Source organism: Adiantum capillus-veneris, chromosome 14 (genome assembly GCF_014529385.1).
Source record: "Adiantum capillus-veneris isolate H3 chromosome 14, ASM1452938v2, whole genome shotgun sequence".
In the NCBI taxonomy this organism is placed as follows: Eukaryota; Viridiplantae; Streptophyta; class Polypodiopsida; order Polypodiales; family Pteridaceae; genus Adiantum; species Adiantum capillus-veneris.
In genome coordinates, this window is record NC_140944.1 from 16,354,897 (window position 1) to 16,372,809 (window position 17,913).

Here is a 17,913-nt window from a genome sequence, read left to right on the forward strand (position 1 = left end):
TTAGCAGTATTTGATCAATACTATGAATGATGGAGCTGACGGTCATATTGTCTTGTAGGTCTCTAAAATTTTCCATTTCTCTCTTTGTGTGTATACAACAGTCATAGGGGAATTTATGTAGGTATTTAGAAATGATGATCCCAGGGACTTTGCGGGTGATATCCCTCTTATTAGTGTCTTTTTGTGACCATGTCTCCTAGGCCACCATTCCTGGGCAGCCTGTGACGATTGCAGGAAGTTGTTTGTCAGAGGTGAAGGTGTGATTGTCCTAGTCTTGACGATCCTGTTACAAACAGGTGACGTGGTGTGCCCACAACACACACACATACACCCTCCCCTGGCCGGAAATGCTGGCTGCTCCCGAAATTCACGTGAGGCTGAACTGGACGTGGCAGGCCAGTAGATTGTGGCGCAAATCTCGGAAGGCCCATGTAGCAGGCAGCGTACGGAATGCAAAGTTGACGTGGCAGATTTTCGTACGGCAGATTTTGCGGTAGTTTTGGGCCAGCTTTTGGTTACATAAAATTTTAAGCCTTGCTTTATTTCACTAAGCCTTGTGAGAGGAATCGCTTGCTTTTAATGGGCAGATTTTGGAACAGCTTTTGGGGTTTAGCTTTTGGCATCCCTTGTAATCTCTTTATAAGTGTTGTTGGGATCTCACTTCTTAGAGCATCTGGACGCAGAGTCTGAGCTTGAGTCCCAACCACTCTGCATCCGGAGATGCGGGAAGAGATGACGAAGAAGATTCAGGCGAGGAATATAGCCCACAACAAAGATGATGCTAAATTTTGCGAAGGACCCGAAATTTGCAAAATTTATGAGCCAGATCTCCTTTGACGAGGTGCACTCACAATGGCGGCAAACCACAAAACCACCCCTCAAACTGGCACTCAAGAAACCTCCTACTCCAAGGATGTTTACAGAGCAAGAATTAGAAGAGGTGGTTGATGCATGGATTTCTCAGCTTTTTGATGCGCAGAACAAAGCAGGAAAGCACGACAAAAAGCAGAAGAAAGGCATTGACTTCCCGGGTTATTTGGGTCGTCGGTCTACATTTGCATCGGCAAGAAAGCAAAAGAAGCGTGTTCGAAGTTCGATTTGAAAGAGTACCCAGTTCTTCTTCTTTTGAGAGTTCTTCTAGCTCCTTTGACTCAAGCGAAGAAGACAGAAAATGCAAAAAGCGAAGCAAAAAGCAAAGCCTTGGAAAGGGCAAGAAAAAGGCAAAGAAGTCTAAATCTCGCCCAATTGTTGACAGTTCTATAGAGGACTTGTCTTCGGATAGTCCGGACTCTGACGACATCAGTTTTTATGCAAAGAAGAAGAATTTTTATAAAGCCAACCAGTATGACTATCTTCCAGACTTTCTGGAAGATAGAAGCAAGAAAGTCAGATAGTTCAAAAAAGGTGGATAGTCAATTAAATTTGACACGTTTTTTGGATATCGAGATGCTTCGAAGGCTTTGGCCTTCATACAGCAGTTTGGCATAGCTTTCTCTGGAGGGCGTTACTCAGAGCACTCCAAGATTCGGAGGGCTACCTCTTACTTCAAGGGAAATGCTCGAACTTGGTGGTCCACGCTTCTATTGAACAAGACAGCGCCAGTTAAATGGCTGAAATTTAAAAGGATTTTTATTTCTTCTTAGCTGACTCGAGAGCACGAACTGCTTGGAACCATCTTCGGATGACCAAGAAGGATACATTGGACGCATATTGCGAGAGATTCTGGAGCTCTTTTCTACCAGCCTCTTCATTTAAGAAGATTCGTTCAAAGAACAGATTGAGCGGTTTACCTTGGGACTTCCTACAAAGATTCGAGACCACTGCTTAGAGCAAAAGTCAGATTTCATTCAGGAACTGATGAGTCATGCGAAACGGGGTATTGCCATTCACTCAGGCAGTTTGATCTACCCCACAGATGAAATCATGACGCAAGAGACCGAATAGACTTCGAACAATGAAAATAGAAAGAGGAAGAGCAACCCAAAAAAGAAAGAAAAGGATGCACGACCCAAGCTCACTCTTCGAAAGAGAGCCCTCTACATCAAAGAGGGGAAGTGCTTTGGATGCGGGGAAACTAGGCATATCTCCGCGAAGTGCCCTAAAAAGGCGCCGAAAGAACAGAACGACAAAGCCGAAGAAAGGCCTGAGAGTTCGAAAGCAGCTGAGGAACGTGGACAAAAAGGCAAGATGAAAACAGGACTGGTTCAAGATTGCATGGGTATTGATCCAAGCACGATGGACAAGAGTACAGAACTTTGGCGAGCATGGGGCAAAGTGAAAGACCCAGAAGCCCTGATCTTCTTTGATGGAGGAGCCAAGGCCAGCTTCATTTCACCTGAATTGGCGGCGCGGCTCGAGATCACACCCGATCGGATGGGACCCACTAGTAGAGGCAATTCTAGCGGCACCCGGTAGGGACAGCCATTAGACCTGTCATTGGCAAACTTCGGTTGCATTGTCAGGGGTATTTGGGGCATGAGGACTTCTACATAATGCCCTTCCCCTTGAAAGGTTGTGATTTCCTCTTGGAAATTCCCTGGTACCACAAGAACAACGCCGTGGTCGACTATCGGGCGAGAAAAGCGACTTTGACTACAGAGAAGGGCCGAACTATTGTACTTGATGTAAAACTTAAGGGCGAGTCTGTCCCTATTGTATCCGTTGTGGCCGTTTCAAAATTAATGAAATCCAGTCTGTTTGTTTACTCGATCTTTTTGAGAGAGTTGAATGATGAGAATAGGACAAATATGTCTGAACTTGATAAAGAATGCCAAGATTTTCTCCAGACTCATGCCGATTGCTTTTCAGAGGGCCTGCAAGGCGAGTTACCAATACCCGTTCGTCCTGAGGATCATACCATTGATCTGATACCTGGAAGCACACCACCGAACCGGCCACCTTACCCCGTGAGTTGAGCCCGAATGAAGAGACTATGAACCAAGTGAAAGACCTCTTGGAAAAGGGTCTTGTCCAGCCTAGTACTTCACCGTACTGCTTTCCAGTGTTGTTGGTTTTGAAGAAAGGCGGATCTTGGAGAATGTGCATCGATTGTAGAGCTCTCAACAAAATCACCATCAAGAACAGATTTCCGATTCCTAGGATCGATGATATTCTTGACCGACTACAGGGATCCTCGTGCTTTAGCAGGATCGACTTGAAGAGCGGATATCATCAGATCCGAATCGCGCCGGGAGATGTTTACAAGACAGCTTTTCAGACGACTTTGGGGTTATTTGAGTTTTTGGTGATGCATTTTGGCCTAACCAATGCTCTTGCAACATTTAACTGGATGATGGACATGATTTTTTGAGAGTATAGACTATTTGTTGACACTTTCTTTGACGACATCATTGTTTTCTCCAAGGATGAGACAGAACATAGAGAACATCTGCTTCAGGTCTTTCAGGCATTACGAGATCACAAGTTGGTGATTAATGCGAAGAAAAGTGAATTTTTCTTACTAGAGATACACTTTTTGGGACACACTGTCTCAGCAGTAGAAGTGCAGATGGACCTGGCCAAGATAGGGACTATTCGTGATTGGCCCGATTTGAAGAATGTCCATGAAGTTAGAAGCTTCTTGGGATTGTGTTCGTACTACAAGCGGTTCATTAGAAAGTTTGCAGAGGTTGCTTCCCCTTTGCATTTGTTGACGCAGAAAGGAGTCCTTTTCTCGTGGGGACCCACAGAGGTGACTGCCTTTCAGACATTGAAAGAGAAATTGACTACAAGACCAGTTTTGACTTTGCCGGGCTTGCAGAAGTCATTTGAAGTATATTGTGATGCTTGTGGTCGTAGTCTGGGTGCGGTCTTAATGCAAGAAGGCCATGTCATTGCCTACGAGAGCCGACTCTTCTCAAGGCCGGAATTGACAGCACAGATTTATGAGAAAGAGCTTTTGGCGGTTATCCATACTCTTACTCAATGGCGACATTACCTGCTCGGAGCGGATTTTACTGTCTTCACAGACCATCAAAGTTTACGCTACTTCTTGTCACAGAAGCAGCTATCGGAAAAGCAGATGCGGTGGGCGAACATCTTGTCACAGTTTCACTTCCAGATTGTCCATGTGCAGGGGACATAAGCAGCTATCGGAAAAGCAGATGCGGTGGGCGAACATCTTGTCACAGTTTCACTTCCAGATTGTCCATGTGCAGGGGACATAAGAATTTGATGGCAGATGCTTTGTCACGGAAACCGTTGGTTCTGGCTATTTCCGTGATTCATCATAGGAGCTTCGAGGATATGGTCGATCAGTATGCCACAGATACAGATTTTGCAGATAAAATCACTCGGATACGGAATGGGGAGATAGTAGCGGGATATTCCATTGAGAATGGCTACTTAATGAGGAAAACCATGTTGTGTGTTACACAGCCGTTGAGGGAAAAGGTTATGACTGAATGCCACTGTCTACCTTTTACAGGTCACCGTGGCATTGCTACCACTGAAAGGGGTAGAGAGATACTTCTTTTGGCCGAGACTCACGAAGGATGTGGACGAGTTTGGGCGTAGTTGCTTGGTATGCCAGAAGATCAAGTTTGATAGGCATAAAGCACAGGGATTGTTAGTATTGCAATGGATTTCATTTTTGATCTCCCGAGAACACAGAGTGGTCACGATGGTATCTGGACTGTTATTGACAGATTTAGCAAGCAAGCTCATTTCATTCCAGCGAGACTGTTTGTGGCCTAGATCTTCAGATTACATGGCATGCCCGAGACGATTGTCTCCGACAGGGACCCAAGATTCACGAGTTTGTTTTGGAAGGCTATTTGGGAGAACATTGGCACGTAGTTGCAGTTCTCGTCATCTTTCCACCCACAGACTGACGGGCAATTTGAGATTGCCAATTCAATGGTACTAGATTTATTGAAGTCTTACATCTCGGATCAGAAAACTCAATGGGAAAAGTATATTGGTGGAATTTGCCTACAATAACATGATACACTCTTCGACGTTCCGACAGGGACCCGAGATTCACGAGTTTGTTTTGGAAGGCTATTTGGGAGAACATTGGCACACAGTTGCAGTTCTCGTCATCTTTCCACCCGCAGACTGACGAGAAATTTGAGATTGCCAATTCAGTGGTACTAGATTTATTGAAGTCTTACATCTCGGATCAGAAGACTCAATGGGAAAAGTATTTACCTTTGTTGGAATTTTCCTACAATAACACGATACCTCTTCGACGTGGAAGGCGCCATTTGAGATTATTGAAGGTGCTACGAAGGTCCCACCCTTCCTAAGCACGAAAGATAAGATTTTTGAAGCCGATGAGTACAAACGTGACTTGGACACGGCTTTTGCCAAGGTCCGCGAGGCTTTGCAGAAATCTCAAGAAAGACAGAAAAAGGCAGCAGATCGCCATCGTCGTGATTTGAAATTGAAGGAGAACGATTGGGTGCTCGTACGTTTTGAGAAGGCACGCCTGAGAAAGAAAAAGGAAAGGAGAGGCTTTTTCCAAAGCTTAGTATGCGATACTACGGATCTTTCCAGATCCTCGAAAAGATAAATGATGTCTTCTTTAGACTGAAGCTACCCGGTACTTGGAGAATTCACAATGCTTTTCATGTGAGTCTCCTGAAGCCTTTTAAAGGCGATGTGCCCGAAGATGGGGAGCATGATGAGCAACCTGAAGTGGAAGAAAATGAGGAGATCCTTGTTCTTGAATATATATTGGCACATAAAGACAGAAAGATTAAGGGTAATGTGATAAGGCGGTTCTTGGTTAAATTCAAGAACTATCCTGCATTGGATGCGAAGGGGATGGAGGAGGAGGACCTAGCAGATACTCCTCAGATTGTGAATCTTTACCTTGAAGCTTTTGGTTTAGCATAGTCTATTCCAAATGGAACCCGGAACTCAGCTTGGGCGGAATCTGGTGCAGTGGGTATGCATAAGAGGGGATTTGCTCCGCTCCTTTGTCAACAGATTGCTTTGATTTTTGATATTAAAGTCACTGATGTCTCTTTGAGTTTTAGGAATATTGTGAGCTCCAAGTTTTGTCCTCGTGTGAATGCCCGAATAATCATGAGGCTTTTTACCTTATCAAGGGATGTTGCTGTGTACCAGGATGAGCAGCTTGTACTGTAAGTTGGAGCAACTTATGTGACAGGTTTTGCATAGACATGCTACCATGAGCTCACTCTATTATACCCTTTCCGAACTAGTGGGAGTGAGGCTGCCTGTGCATTGTTCACATTTTACTTCTTTATGCCAGGGTATTTATTCATGTGGTCTGGGACATTTATGGTTCTCATTGACCATTTATGATTTGTTGATCTGGGTGATGATATTTTTGCACTTTGAAATCAAGTTTGGCAAATTCTCGCAGTAACATGTGCAGGATATACTGAAACTATGCTTAGTTCTAGCAGCATGCGCTGAATGTGCTGCAAGTATGCCAAGTGTTATATTTAGTTTTTGGGACTTGAGTGACTATTTTTGGTCGCACGTTCGTGAATATCATTGAGTCTTGAGGTTTTGAAGCAAGTTGCACAAACAGTAGCATTCTCAGGTTGTGCCGACGCTAGTTTTAGGACTTAATTATCTATTCTTGCTCATATGATGTACGAACATCATTCATTGTTAAGGTGTCTAATGTGTACTTATGAGCATGCAGGCTCATGGTGGGAATCTAAATGCAGCAATCAACAGCTTTTACAATGATGGAGAGCTTCCGTACGTGGACATTATATTTGGCGGGGTTTGTGTGGCTTCTCAAAAATTTGAGTTTGATTTCTTTTTTAACTGGCATGCTTTATACAGGCATCCTGTGCAAAGAGAAAATACAGAAGGGCCCCAATGGATGGAAGAAGATGAACCTCCGATAAGGCCGCCTGTTACTTCCTTTCCTCCTTATCCACCTTTGAATAATCCTGCCTGGTCTGGTCGATTACCAGCTTCTAGAGAACCCGGGCTTGCAGATGATCAGGCTTCTCAAATACCTTTCAGAGACACAATCCCCATTGTTTCACGCACAAGAAGTTTAAGGGAAGTTCATGTTGACTGGAGAGATGATGCTGAGCCAAGGGTGAGGTCTCGTGATGCAATTCTAGAATCAGAAAATGCGCATCTGTCATCACAAAGCCCTACTGATTTTGTTAGCGATGAGGATGAGGTTTCAGGGCCTGCATCTATGGTGTCTAGAGCTCCAGGTGATAGGTTGCCATTTGAAACAATAAGGTCTGGTGTTGATTACAATTTTAGCAATGCAAACCCAGGTGATAGGTTGCCATTTGAAACAATAAGGTCTGGTGCTGATTACAATTTTGGCAATGCAAACCCAAGTGCTCCTTTACCAGCCATAGGCCATAATGAAGGTGCTGACATAGAGGAAGAGATGGTAAGGGCAGCTATTGAAGCTTCTAGGAAAGAAACAACGGAAATGCTTGGGCTGGCTTATGGAGAGGTACCAAGTCGGGAGAAGTTGGTGAAAGGTTATGATTTTCTGTCCATGATGGTGTGCTAAATATTTTGCAATATTCTAGGGTCAAAGTAGTGCTGACTTGGCTGGACGCGGAAGGCATACTGAGGATGATGATATGGCTTGGGCACTTTCCCAATCATTGAAGGTGATATGCATAATTCCCTTTAACCAGCTTTGAAGGTTATAATACACTCAACACTCAATGGTCAATTTATTTCGTATCTGCAGACTGCAGAGGAAGAGAAGGAACTGCGCAGAAGGTTATTGCAACCTGGTTCTCCTCAACAGGGTTTGCTACAGGAAGATGTCGATAATCACTTGAATCCATCAACCACAGCTGAATATGGTTTGCTGCATAGGTGCCTTGCTTTTCCATTGCATAAACACCTTTTAGGTGGTCCATGTCCTCACATAGTTTTGTAAATGATTTTGGTCCTTCTCTTTTTCTGGAAGAAATCTATATAAGTTTCTTGTTTTCATGTTTAACATTTGGTCTCTGTTTCAGGAAGGGCTCTCCATCTGCTAGAGATAATATTATACCTGAGGAGTCCGGACCTCCATCAAACAACTCTTTACCATCGGGACTTCCTATTTTAAATACTCCAGTTGGCCACATAGATTCGACAGACACCATAGATGAGAGCGAAGAATTTGAAGAACAACCACTCAGAAGGAGGAGTTCAAATCGTCGGCGGAACTCCTCATTCACTCCGCCTATCCCAGAAGACAGAGCATCTTTGCTTGGTGCCCAAGAGGATCAGCATGCGGATGCATATCCGAGTTCATCAATACAGGCAAACGGCCATGTCGGGGCAAATGATGAGGTTAAATCTTCTTTCTCAAGATGACGATGTAATGTATGCTCTTTTTACTTCATTTTCATGGTAAAGCACATGCTATGTGGTTGTCTGCAGTGGGGAGGCTTGTCTTCTGAAGAACAACATGATGCTGTAATGCTAGAAGCAGCCATGTTTGGGTCCTTGCCGGAGGACGTTGCTGCCAGGTTTCGTTATCCTTTGACTGGTGGTAGGGTAGTGGAAGATGCAGATTTATCTGATGATGGCGGCCTTCCTAATTATCCAAGGCCTCCTCAGCAGCCTCCCTCTCCATCTGTGATTGCCCAGCGTCTATTACGTGAACAGCAGGTGTAGTCACTGGACCAGTCACAGAGGTGGTCTTGTATATTGGGGTAAACTATCTCATTTTTGCTTGCTTGTGATGAAGGACGACGAATATTTGGCTTCATTAGTAGCAGATCAAGAGAAAGAGGCAAGGGTGAAACTTGAGGAGGAAATGCGTCGTCTGAAGGAGGTGGAAGCCAAAGCTGCTGCACAGGAAGAGCATAGACTCCAGCAAGAAGAGGCGATGCGCAAATCAGTTGCAGCAGAGGTGGCTAATTGATTTTTAACTATTTCTATTTCTTATTGGAACTGGAATTCTCCAAGCTTTTGAGCAAGAGTAGTTTCAGGTATCATGTTCTAATCATTGCTGCATTGGTAGGAGTTGGAGAGGCAACTGGCGGCCAAGCGTGCCGCTCTACCAGAAGAGCCTTCTATAGATGATGAGGCTGCAGTAACTCTCATGGTTCGTATGCCAGATGGCAGCAGACAAGGCAGGCGATTTCGAAAATCTGATCATCTTCAGGTATGTGTAACATTTTCTTTCTTAAATGCACGTGATATCTGATGTCTACTGAGAGTTCTATGAGTTGTTGGCAGTGCTTATTCGACTTCATCGATGTGTCCGGTGCAGTACAGCAAGGTTCTTATCGACTGGTGAGTAAAATCATTCATTCTAAATTTGAAACCAACTTGCCGGCTCAAAGTTTGTCTTGGGGTGCCTGCTTGCAATTGGATAAGTTCCCTTTGAATTCATTGAGCTGTGCATAAGCTTCCTAGGAAAGAGTTAGACTCATTTGGGATCTTGGTTAGATTGGAAGACTTCTACAACTTAAGGCCGTATCTCTCCCATTATTGTACACCCATTATTGGGCTCTGATTATGGTAGTGGGTACGCATGGTATTTTGCTATTATTCAGCATGATGGAGCTGATAGTTATATTGCCTTGACGACAATAATTTATAACTTGCATTTTCTTCATAGTGGATTCATTGTGTTCATTCACGCACATGTGGTGATTGTGTTCTCCATGCTATTGGTGCAGGTAAGACAGTATCCACGAAAAGCCTTAACCGATGGAGAGCATGATAGTTCATTCCAGGATCTCGGATTGAGTAGCAAGCACGAAGTGCTTTTCTTGGAACTTGTTTAAACGAGAGCAATTTGGTTAGATAAATCTCATTTATGATGCACAAAGAACCTGGAATACATGTATATAATACATAATGACCCAGAAAAGCACCCCCTTATGGACAGTGGGGGACTTAATATTAGGGTCAAGTTGACACTCCACTGTCCAATTAAATTGGTTGATTGAATAAGGAAAAGAACCGTGTTTTCTCGAGAATGTAGGATTTTGGGTGCCTATCTAAGTTCTTGATCAGGCAGGCCACTGTTTTGTGAATATATATAGATAAATACACATATACATATGCATATACATAGATATACACATACACAAATATATATATATATATATATATATATATATATATATATATATATATATATATATATATATATATATATATATATATATATATATATATATATATATATATATATATATATATATATATATATATATATATATATATATATATACACACACACACACACACACACACACACACCCACACTCATGTGTGTGCGTGCGCGCGTGCACTTGCACATAAATTGATCTTAGTGTAAGGTTAGGACGTAGTGGTAAATGCAACCATGTCGATTTTCTGATTTTCTGGTAAAAGCACTTGTCATCTGTCCTGGTCTATACAGATTTAAGGGCTCATGGATGTTGGGATCGACAGGAACCTGTTTTGTGGTTTGATTATAGTCTTTTGCACATTACACTAAACACCAAGCATCTTGACTTTCTGTTGCGTTGTATTATGGTTTGCATGTGCAAGAAAGAATTGCACGAGTGTTTGTAGACATGTGCTTGCTTATTCAATTGCGTGGCACCCAAGCTTAATTATAGTACTATCATGGCATAAGCAGAAAAAAAAAAGAAGGTACCTATTTGCCACTGTTTTGGGTAAGTTTGGCTGTGTCTTTGATTAGTTTGTTTGATAAATGCCATGGTTTAGTTAAGCTTTGCAGCTGGATGCTTGAAAGATTTGACAGGTAGTTTTCTCTAATAAAGACTGCATCTATCTGTTGGAAGAAATGGTGCCAAGCTGTAAGATGACTCAAATTGGCTATACTGGAGGTCTCCGTCGCTGTAAGGTTTTGGGGTCTGGATAGCTAGCCCAGTTTGGGAACTCTTCTCGTTGAGCACGTTGTGTAGGAACAATATTGGGATGGGTGACCTCCTGAGAATTCTTTCCCCTTAATTTCCAACAGTATTGTCGATTAAACCTGTGGAATTTTGTGGAGAGAGGGGCGTTGCTTGTCTTTTGTCCATGGTCAAGTAGACACCTTGTCAAGGAAAGGAAAGTCTCTTCTTTGTCAACTTGCTTACAGGTCATGCGATATGTTTGGCTGAGGTTTCCCCCATGTTGAGATATCATAAGTAATGTGGATGAAAAGAGTAGCCATTATTGAACTCCTCTTATGATGGTTCTTGAGGTGCCCTCTGCCCACATTGGTACTTGAGTAAGAAAGGACACTTGGGTTTTAGGAGCTAAGGAGTTCCAAGGCATTGATATTACCATGTTATGGTATTGGCGAGTTTGAACATGCACTTTTATTTTGCATCAGGAGGTTTTTTCATTTGTTGTGCTTATGCTTGCCACTCCACTGGAGCTTACTTTTGTGTTTAGTTGAGTTTCTTCTTCTCGATCTCTACAAGCGACATTATGTCTTTCTATGTATATGTTGTGTCATATAAAGGCTGCAAAGCACTTGTGGAGTACAAACAAATTTTGTGGTAGAATTTGTTGGTCTTGCTCAATTAGACACATTGGAGGAGCCTCTATAGCACATCGTTTTGCTAGGGTTGTAGTTGCAATATGATTAATGCTATAGGTGCACTAACTTCGGACGAACAAATTAGAGGGAACCTTGGTTTTCACGCTTGGTTGAGCCATACCCTTGTTTCATACTACGCCTACATAGCTTTAGTATCTCACAGGACAGTCCCTATTTAGACATAGAGGCTTCATTGCTAGAGAGAGCAACGTGAGGGGGGGAAATAATGTAAAATGCAGTATACCCCCATGCGGCCATATTATGGGCCTGTACGTCCCATCCAAAGACCTAACCCTGGTAATACACCCGCAACTTTGACAACTTGTTTCTCGGTCCATGCATAAATCTACCTTGCAATTTTGCATCCATAACCGAATTCAGTGTACATTACCTCAGCTACTACTGCATACACGCTCTTGCAATCAAGCCTCAAGCAACACAGCTTTGCATTCTCTTGACCCATGCTATACCCAATCATCCTCACTGTTGTAATCCATAGTTAGCCTTAACCAGCTGCTAGTGCGCTTCAATTGCCTCTACTCTTTTGTATAATTGATTCACCATCAGCTTGCAATTGCAGCCTCCCCAAGTCCGCATACAAGAGCATTCCACACCCAGCATAGTCTCGAACCAACCATTATGATTGATGTATGCTCGCCCCATATTATCATCACCGTTCAACAACATTTGATGACTCCTTACATGCTTGCATATCATCATGGTAGGTGCATTTTCAGACCACAACCAAATTCAGCTTTGCTAGTCTCTTTTCACTGATCTGGCCAACTCTGCACCAAATTCAGGCCAACTCCTCTGATAAAGGTTGCGACCATGCATGCACAACACAACCCAACTTGCTAGCCTCCCACAACTCCTGTTTGTGGTAGTTTGTGTAATGGACGATAGTTCCAAGCAGATTTGTGATGAGAAAACTTGTTGAAGCTTTTGCTAACACAAAAAATAGGATTCAAGTAATGACAAAATTACAATAGTACCAATAGTAAGAAATGTACCAATAGTAAGAAATTGTTGTTAAAGAGAGCATTCAAGAACTAAGCACTATCAGCAAGTTGAAATCATCATCTTCCATCACAGTGCTAGTGTAGTACTTGTTTCTACTAAATGCTCCTCAATATGATCTTTGCTTTGCCCTTGTCTGTCTTTTAATACCTGTGCAATCGAGTGTCTTCAGCTCTTTGAATGTCGGCTCCTCGACTAAGCCAAATGATGGGAATCCCCAAGTCCCTCAGTCCCCCTCCCTTTGGTCAAGGTGGACATCAGTGTCATTTTCAAGGTCAGGTTCAGTGCCAGAGCCTCGCTCCGACTCCTCCACCGCTCCTCCATGAACACCATGGTCGGTCTTCTTTTGTGTCCTACTCTTCTAGGTGGCATTGTTGAACTACAGCTAGCACAAAACCCTAATGAGGAGATAGGTTCCCTATCAAGAGTGTTAGCTCACCACCATGATTGCCAAAATCGAATGAGCTGGTCTCACTTCTTGCAGTTATTCTAAGTTAGAGACTTGGAGTTAATTAGATCATATCAGATATTCAAACTTTAGAGAGTAGACAAACCAAACAAAGATTGAAATGGGGAAATATGAAGACAAGAAACTCGAATTGATATGTATTTAGATACTAGAAAGTGTACAACTAGCATCAGATAAAGCTATGAAAGAGCTAAATGATGCTCAGAGCAAATGATCAATGATTACAAAAGGTAACTCTAGACATGTGAACCATTTGGAAATTAAAAATGGGGCAACATCTGTGTGAATCACATTGCAAGGAAGATTTCTTCAACACATAATAAACTTGTATAATTGTCGACATGAGAAACTCAAAAAGGAAAAAAATTTAAACAGCTGCATATTAAAATGTAAGCATAGCATTATGCAAACTTCAAAGGTAATTGTGTATTGGCTAATTTTAGTGCTTGATAGCATTAATTTCAGAGCAATTGATAAATTAAATGACATAGTTTTAGTGAGGAGTAGAAAAATAGTGTGGCCCATTGAATTTATCATTGCTAGAGTTAAAGCCTTGGAGAGTGCACCGCCTGAATCATTCAAGAACAACGCACTTCAATTCGTGAGTAGGTTGTGGAGAAGAAATTTATTGCAAAGGTGGCATGGTTATAGTCTAAAACATGTAGTGCTAATGCTAGGCCTAGAAGTGTTTCACTGATATCATAGCAACTCGTTTACTTCTATAAAATGGCGCCTTTTGGAGCCAACTCCACCATTAATGACAAAGCTGGTGGGAGTAGGCTTTTTCTTTTTGAACAAAAGACAGACAAAAGCGACAAAAAGTCAAAAATATGCACAATGTTGGGAGATGAAAGAAAATACTGCCTAAGCTTCGTGGAAAAAGCGCTATGCAATAACATAAGTTCTAAAGAATATGGTGTTTTAAATTTTAGTGTTGGCCTATTACTCAAGTCACAATAGAGCAATGCGGAGCATCCCATTTAGAATGCCAAGTTAGCATATGCAAGTAGCGCTAAGGACAAAAAACAAATCACGCAGTTAAAAGGCAGCCACTTCATATTGGTTTCAATTTGTGGGATGGAACACTAACAAAAGGTAACAAAGAATTTCATGGGCTAGAGCACTAACAAAAGCTAGCAAAGGTAATGCTTTTGAACATAGACGCCGTAACCTAGTAAACCATGTTTTAGTGGCTCATGAGACTTGCCAATGCACATATATGCTAGAGCATGTTTTGCATATGTGGCCCTTATGGCATCGAATAATGTATGCATTGAGCATTGAGGTGAGATGTTGGCTTTGGCTTATAATTGTAGTTCAAAACTTGTGTGCCCTTAGCTTGCATGCATAGCTGGAGATCCCCTTTCAGATGTGGATATAATGCTTTTATGGTGCTTCTAATACTTATTTAGCAATTTATGCACTATTTTGACAGCTCTTTAGTTCTACAATGCGTCTCATCTACTGATAAAGGGGAGGTGTTGTCCAGGTTGCTTGCTTATGTATATTGTCTACTATGTTTAGTTTTATATGTCTACTACCTTTTCATTACGATACATATTTGTGAATACTACCTTTGTATGCTTATGAGGAGCCACATTGGCAATTTTGGTACATATATGATCTTTGTCGTTATGGGACTTTTTGAAGCTGCATGTGGGGAGCTTGGTATCCACACAAGGTGGATAAGGCTACTAGAGATCCACTATGTAGCCTTGCCATAGGACACGTATAGATAGGCATAAGTGATAGCATTTAGTTTGAGATGGGAGTTACTCTATGCTGAGGCTTTGATTTATTGTCCTTACTACTATTGATGGTGACGTTTTAAGATTTATGCCAAATACTACCAATGCTATATCACATATTTCCAAGACACATTTGGATGTGTTTATTATGTATGGCTCAAAAAGAATTAAGATATTCTTAATGTTGTCATAGTTTTCTTGTGATTTAGGCAAAATCTTGATTGCATTTAGTTGGGTCAAAAGTTCAGTGCATTGAATATAATAGCATCTTTGTCAACAAACAAAGAGCTCTTTATTATCAACAAGCTTGATGGTAGCAACTTTTCACTAAGAGAGGATTTAAGAAAAAGAAACTAAAAACATTACCCCCAATAGAATAGTCAACACTGATACTATCTTTGATGAAGACTAGAAAGAGATTGATGCTTTGGAAAATCCATCATTCAATTGCCTTCGGCACAATTTGTTTGCTTCCAAGTAGTCAATGAGAAGACTATTGAATCACTTTTGTAGGATTTATGAAAAGAAAATTGCTTCTGGCAAGGTTTATCTTACGAAGAAAGTAATTGACTTGAGAATGAAAAAGGGTGCTTCTATTGCATCACACTTGAATGAGCTCAAATTTAACCACTTATAAGCATAAACTTAAATGTAGTGGTCAAAACATTCTGCTTGTTATGCTCGATACCTTCGTCAAGAGACACACCTAGCAATACTCAAAATTTTATGCAATGTAGTTGGTAGTTGTGTGAGTCCAATTGATCAACTATTAGTGAGGTTATATTGCTTCATTCAAAGCAATTGAGTAGGGTTACTTTGCTAGAGTCCCAAACATGTTTACTTAAAGACTAACCTCTTTTGTGAGTACAACGTTCTTTTTTTCATCATTTTAGATGTGTCCCTCCATCTGCTAGGAATGGGAGTTGTCACGTGCTTCAGAGATGAATTTCAAATTATCCATAGAGTTTATATCTATATCTGTGTTATATATGGAGGAGAAACCATCGTCTTTTGGCAAATATCTATATCTGTGTTATATATGGAGGAGAAACCATCGTCTTTTGGCAAGAGAGAGGTATCTATTTCTACACTCACGTTTGTTGCAGCTCGAGCAAGAGCTATGGAAGAATGAATCATTACCTTCTTTTACCTTAGCCTCGGTTGATTGGGACACTCTAAAGAGTTGAAGACAGCAACAAAGGCAATGTCCCTTGGAAAGATTTTAAGAAGAATCTAACCACCATGGTTTACATCCTTGCAAAAATTATGACATGTTCATGGAAAGATAAGGGGCAGGGCAAAAAGAACTCGACAGAGAGAGAGAGGAGTGAAGACTGGTATGCACTTTAGAATCACCAAGGCCTCTTATCCTATGAGCTCTTGTGGAGCAAGCAACAATCACACGCTACATGATGGAAAAAGGAAAATAGAGCTCGTGCACCAAGCAAATGTGCCTGATCTGTGGGAGATTTGTGCAAGTACCTGACCATTGATGACATGCCGTCCTTTACATAAGGAACCCAGAAAGAGTCGCAAAGCCACAGCAACCCGACTTACTGTCCATGTGAAGGAAGTGCTCATATGAAATAGACTTGAATAAGATTTAAAGGCAAATCCTCGAGCAATAAACCTTACAAAAATACCAAAACAATCAGAGGAACAACCTGCCAATGAGACATGGATGTTGGAACGCTCTAATTCGTGACATAGGTATACAAGGGTGCCTGGCTACTTTGTTTCATTGATACCAAATTTCCTAAGGATCCTCCTTACCAGTTTTGAAGAGTCAAATTAAATTATCTCACCTAACACTGAGCCAATAATATCAAGGCAGTTCAGGCGCATAGAGTGAAATTTAGACCGCGTTATATACGACAAGGTTCTACATGACAAACATGCCGAGTGTATGCATGTGCTAGCAGGTTATCTTTAAGCTCTATAAGAAACAAATTCATAATGTTGCCCAGGGCTGCAAGTTTTTAAAGAACTCTGTTAAGTGCGTAGATGAGCAGGGGCTACATCTCAAGAACTCCATTAAGTGTGTAAATGAGCAGGGGCTGCATCTCAAGAGGATATGCTTGAAGAAGTCCAAATATTAGGGACACTGACCAGAAACATGCAAAGAAAAATAAAGAAGGTGCAAGATAAGACCAGCAGCAGCAGTAAGACGTTTGGCAAGGCCCCATAGACCTCTTTGTATGCAATACCAGCACAAGGAGCAACCTAGAGGGTGAGTTGCGCTTACTGCTACATCTCCTTGAGCAAGCAACATTCTTCATTACTTACAGCTATGCTTAAGTGGGTTGGGAAGGTCATAGCTTGTATGCGATGGCTAAGCACAGGACGGAGGGTGTGTAGGCAGTGTTATGTCCCAACACTATCTGGGTATAGCTTGGCTTCATGTCTCACTTGTGTAGAGGACTTGAGCAAGCGCTAATTTTCAGGTCAATAACCACGGTTCGAGATCGCAAGGCACAAGGAGCTCAATGGTGGGGTGTCCCCTCAAAATAAGGATGTGTCCATATTTCCCTCAAAATACAACCCTGCCCATTCTGGTGCGTGCCTAATGTTTTAGGGACTACTCATCTAAAGAAGCTACAACTTTCCTTAATAGCAAAGGACTCGTCCCGCATTGGATTGAAAACCCCACCCCTCACTCAGAAAACACAATTTCTGCTGACTTCCAGGCAACCCACTATGCACTGTGTCATTAGCACCTAAAAAATACAACGCTTGCAAACTCTGGATGAACACTCAGAAGGCAATGTCTCAACATGAAGCCATAAATTTCTTTAGAAACATTCAATTGTAAGACTGAGCTTCAAAAACCATGGTACCGGACAACACATCCTGCAAGCAAGGGAGTCACAACATATATTCAGACATAGAAACGTGACTATGAACCAGCTTTAGAGACGAATCAATTCCCAAATCTCAAAACAAGCCCACGATTACACCCAAAAATCCATTAAACAATTTCAATGCTTCAGACTCCTCACACACCATACTTGCAATGCAAATAGACGGATAGCAAACAAAAATACTCAATAACTATAGACATCACTAAGTAGGCAAATGCATACATGAGTTCCTCTCCCTACAACCCAAAATTGGAAAGCAAATTGATTCCAACACAAAGGCAAGTAGAAATCTTGTACTACAACCACAATAATAACTTTGAACAACTTCGAGAGAATCACAAGCTAGCTGCATAA

The 17,913-nt window shown here is 41.8% G+C and overlaps 1 protein-coding gene across 1 annotated transcript in view; it reads left to right on the top strand.

The window, feature by feature from the left end:
* Positions 1–9,899, top strand: part of LOC147441962 (plant UBX domain-containing protein 8-like) — a 45,077-nt gene extending 35,178 nt beyond the window's left edge. Inside the window, exons 3-12 of the mRNA XM_086528349.1 lie at positions 6,626–6,684; positions 6,772–7,414; positions 7,494–7,577; positions 7,661–7,791; positions 7,938–8,256; positions 8,347–8,577; positions 8,657–8,821; positions 8,933–9,076; positions 9,151–9,207; positions 9,597–9,899. Coding sequence (XP_086384475.1) covers positions 6,626–6,684; positions 6,772–7,414; positions 7,494–7,577; positions 7,661–7,791; positions 7,938–8,256; positions 8,347–8,577; positions 8,657–8,821; positions 8,933–9,076; positions 9,151–9,207; positions 9,597–9,704 — 1,941 coding nt within the window. The 3' untranslated portion in view covers positions 9,705–9,899. The remainder of the gene's footprint in view (positions 1–6,625; positions 6,685–6,771; positions 7,415–7,493; positions 7,578–7,660; positions 7,792–7,937; positions 8,257–8,346; positions 8,578–8,656; positions 8,822–8,932; positions 9,077–9,150; positions 9,208–9,596) is intronic.
* The last annotated feature ends 8,014 nt before the right edge of the window (positions 9,900–17,913 follow it).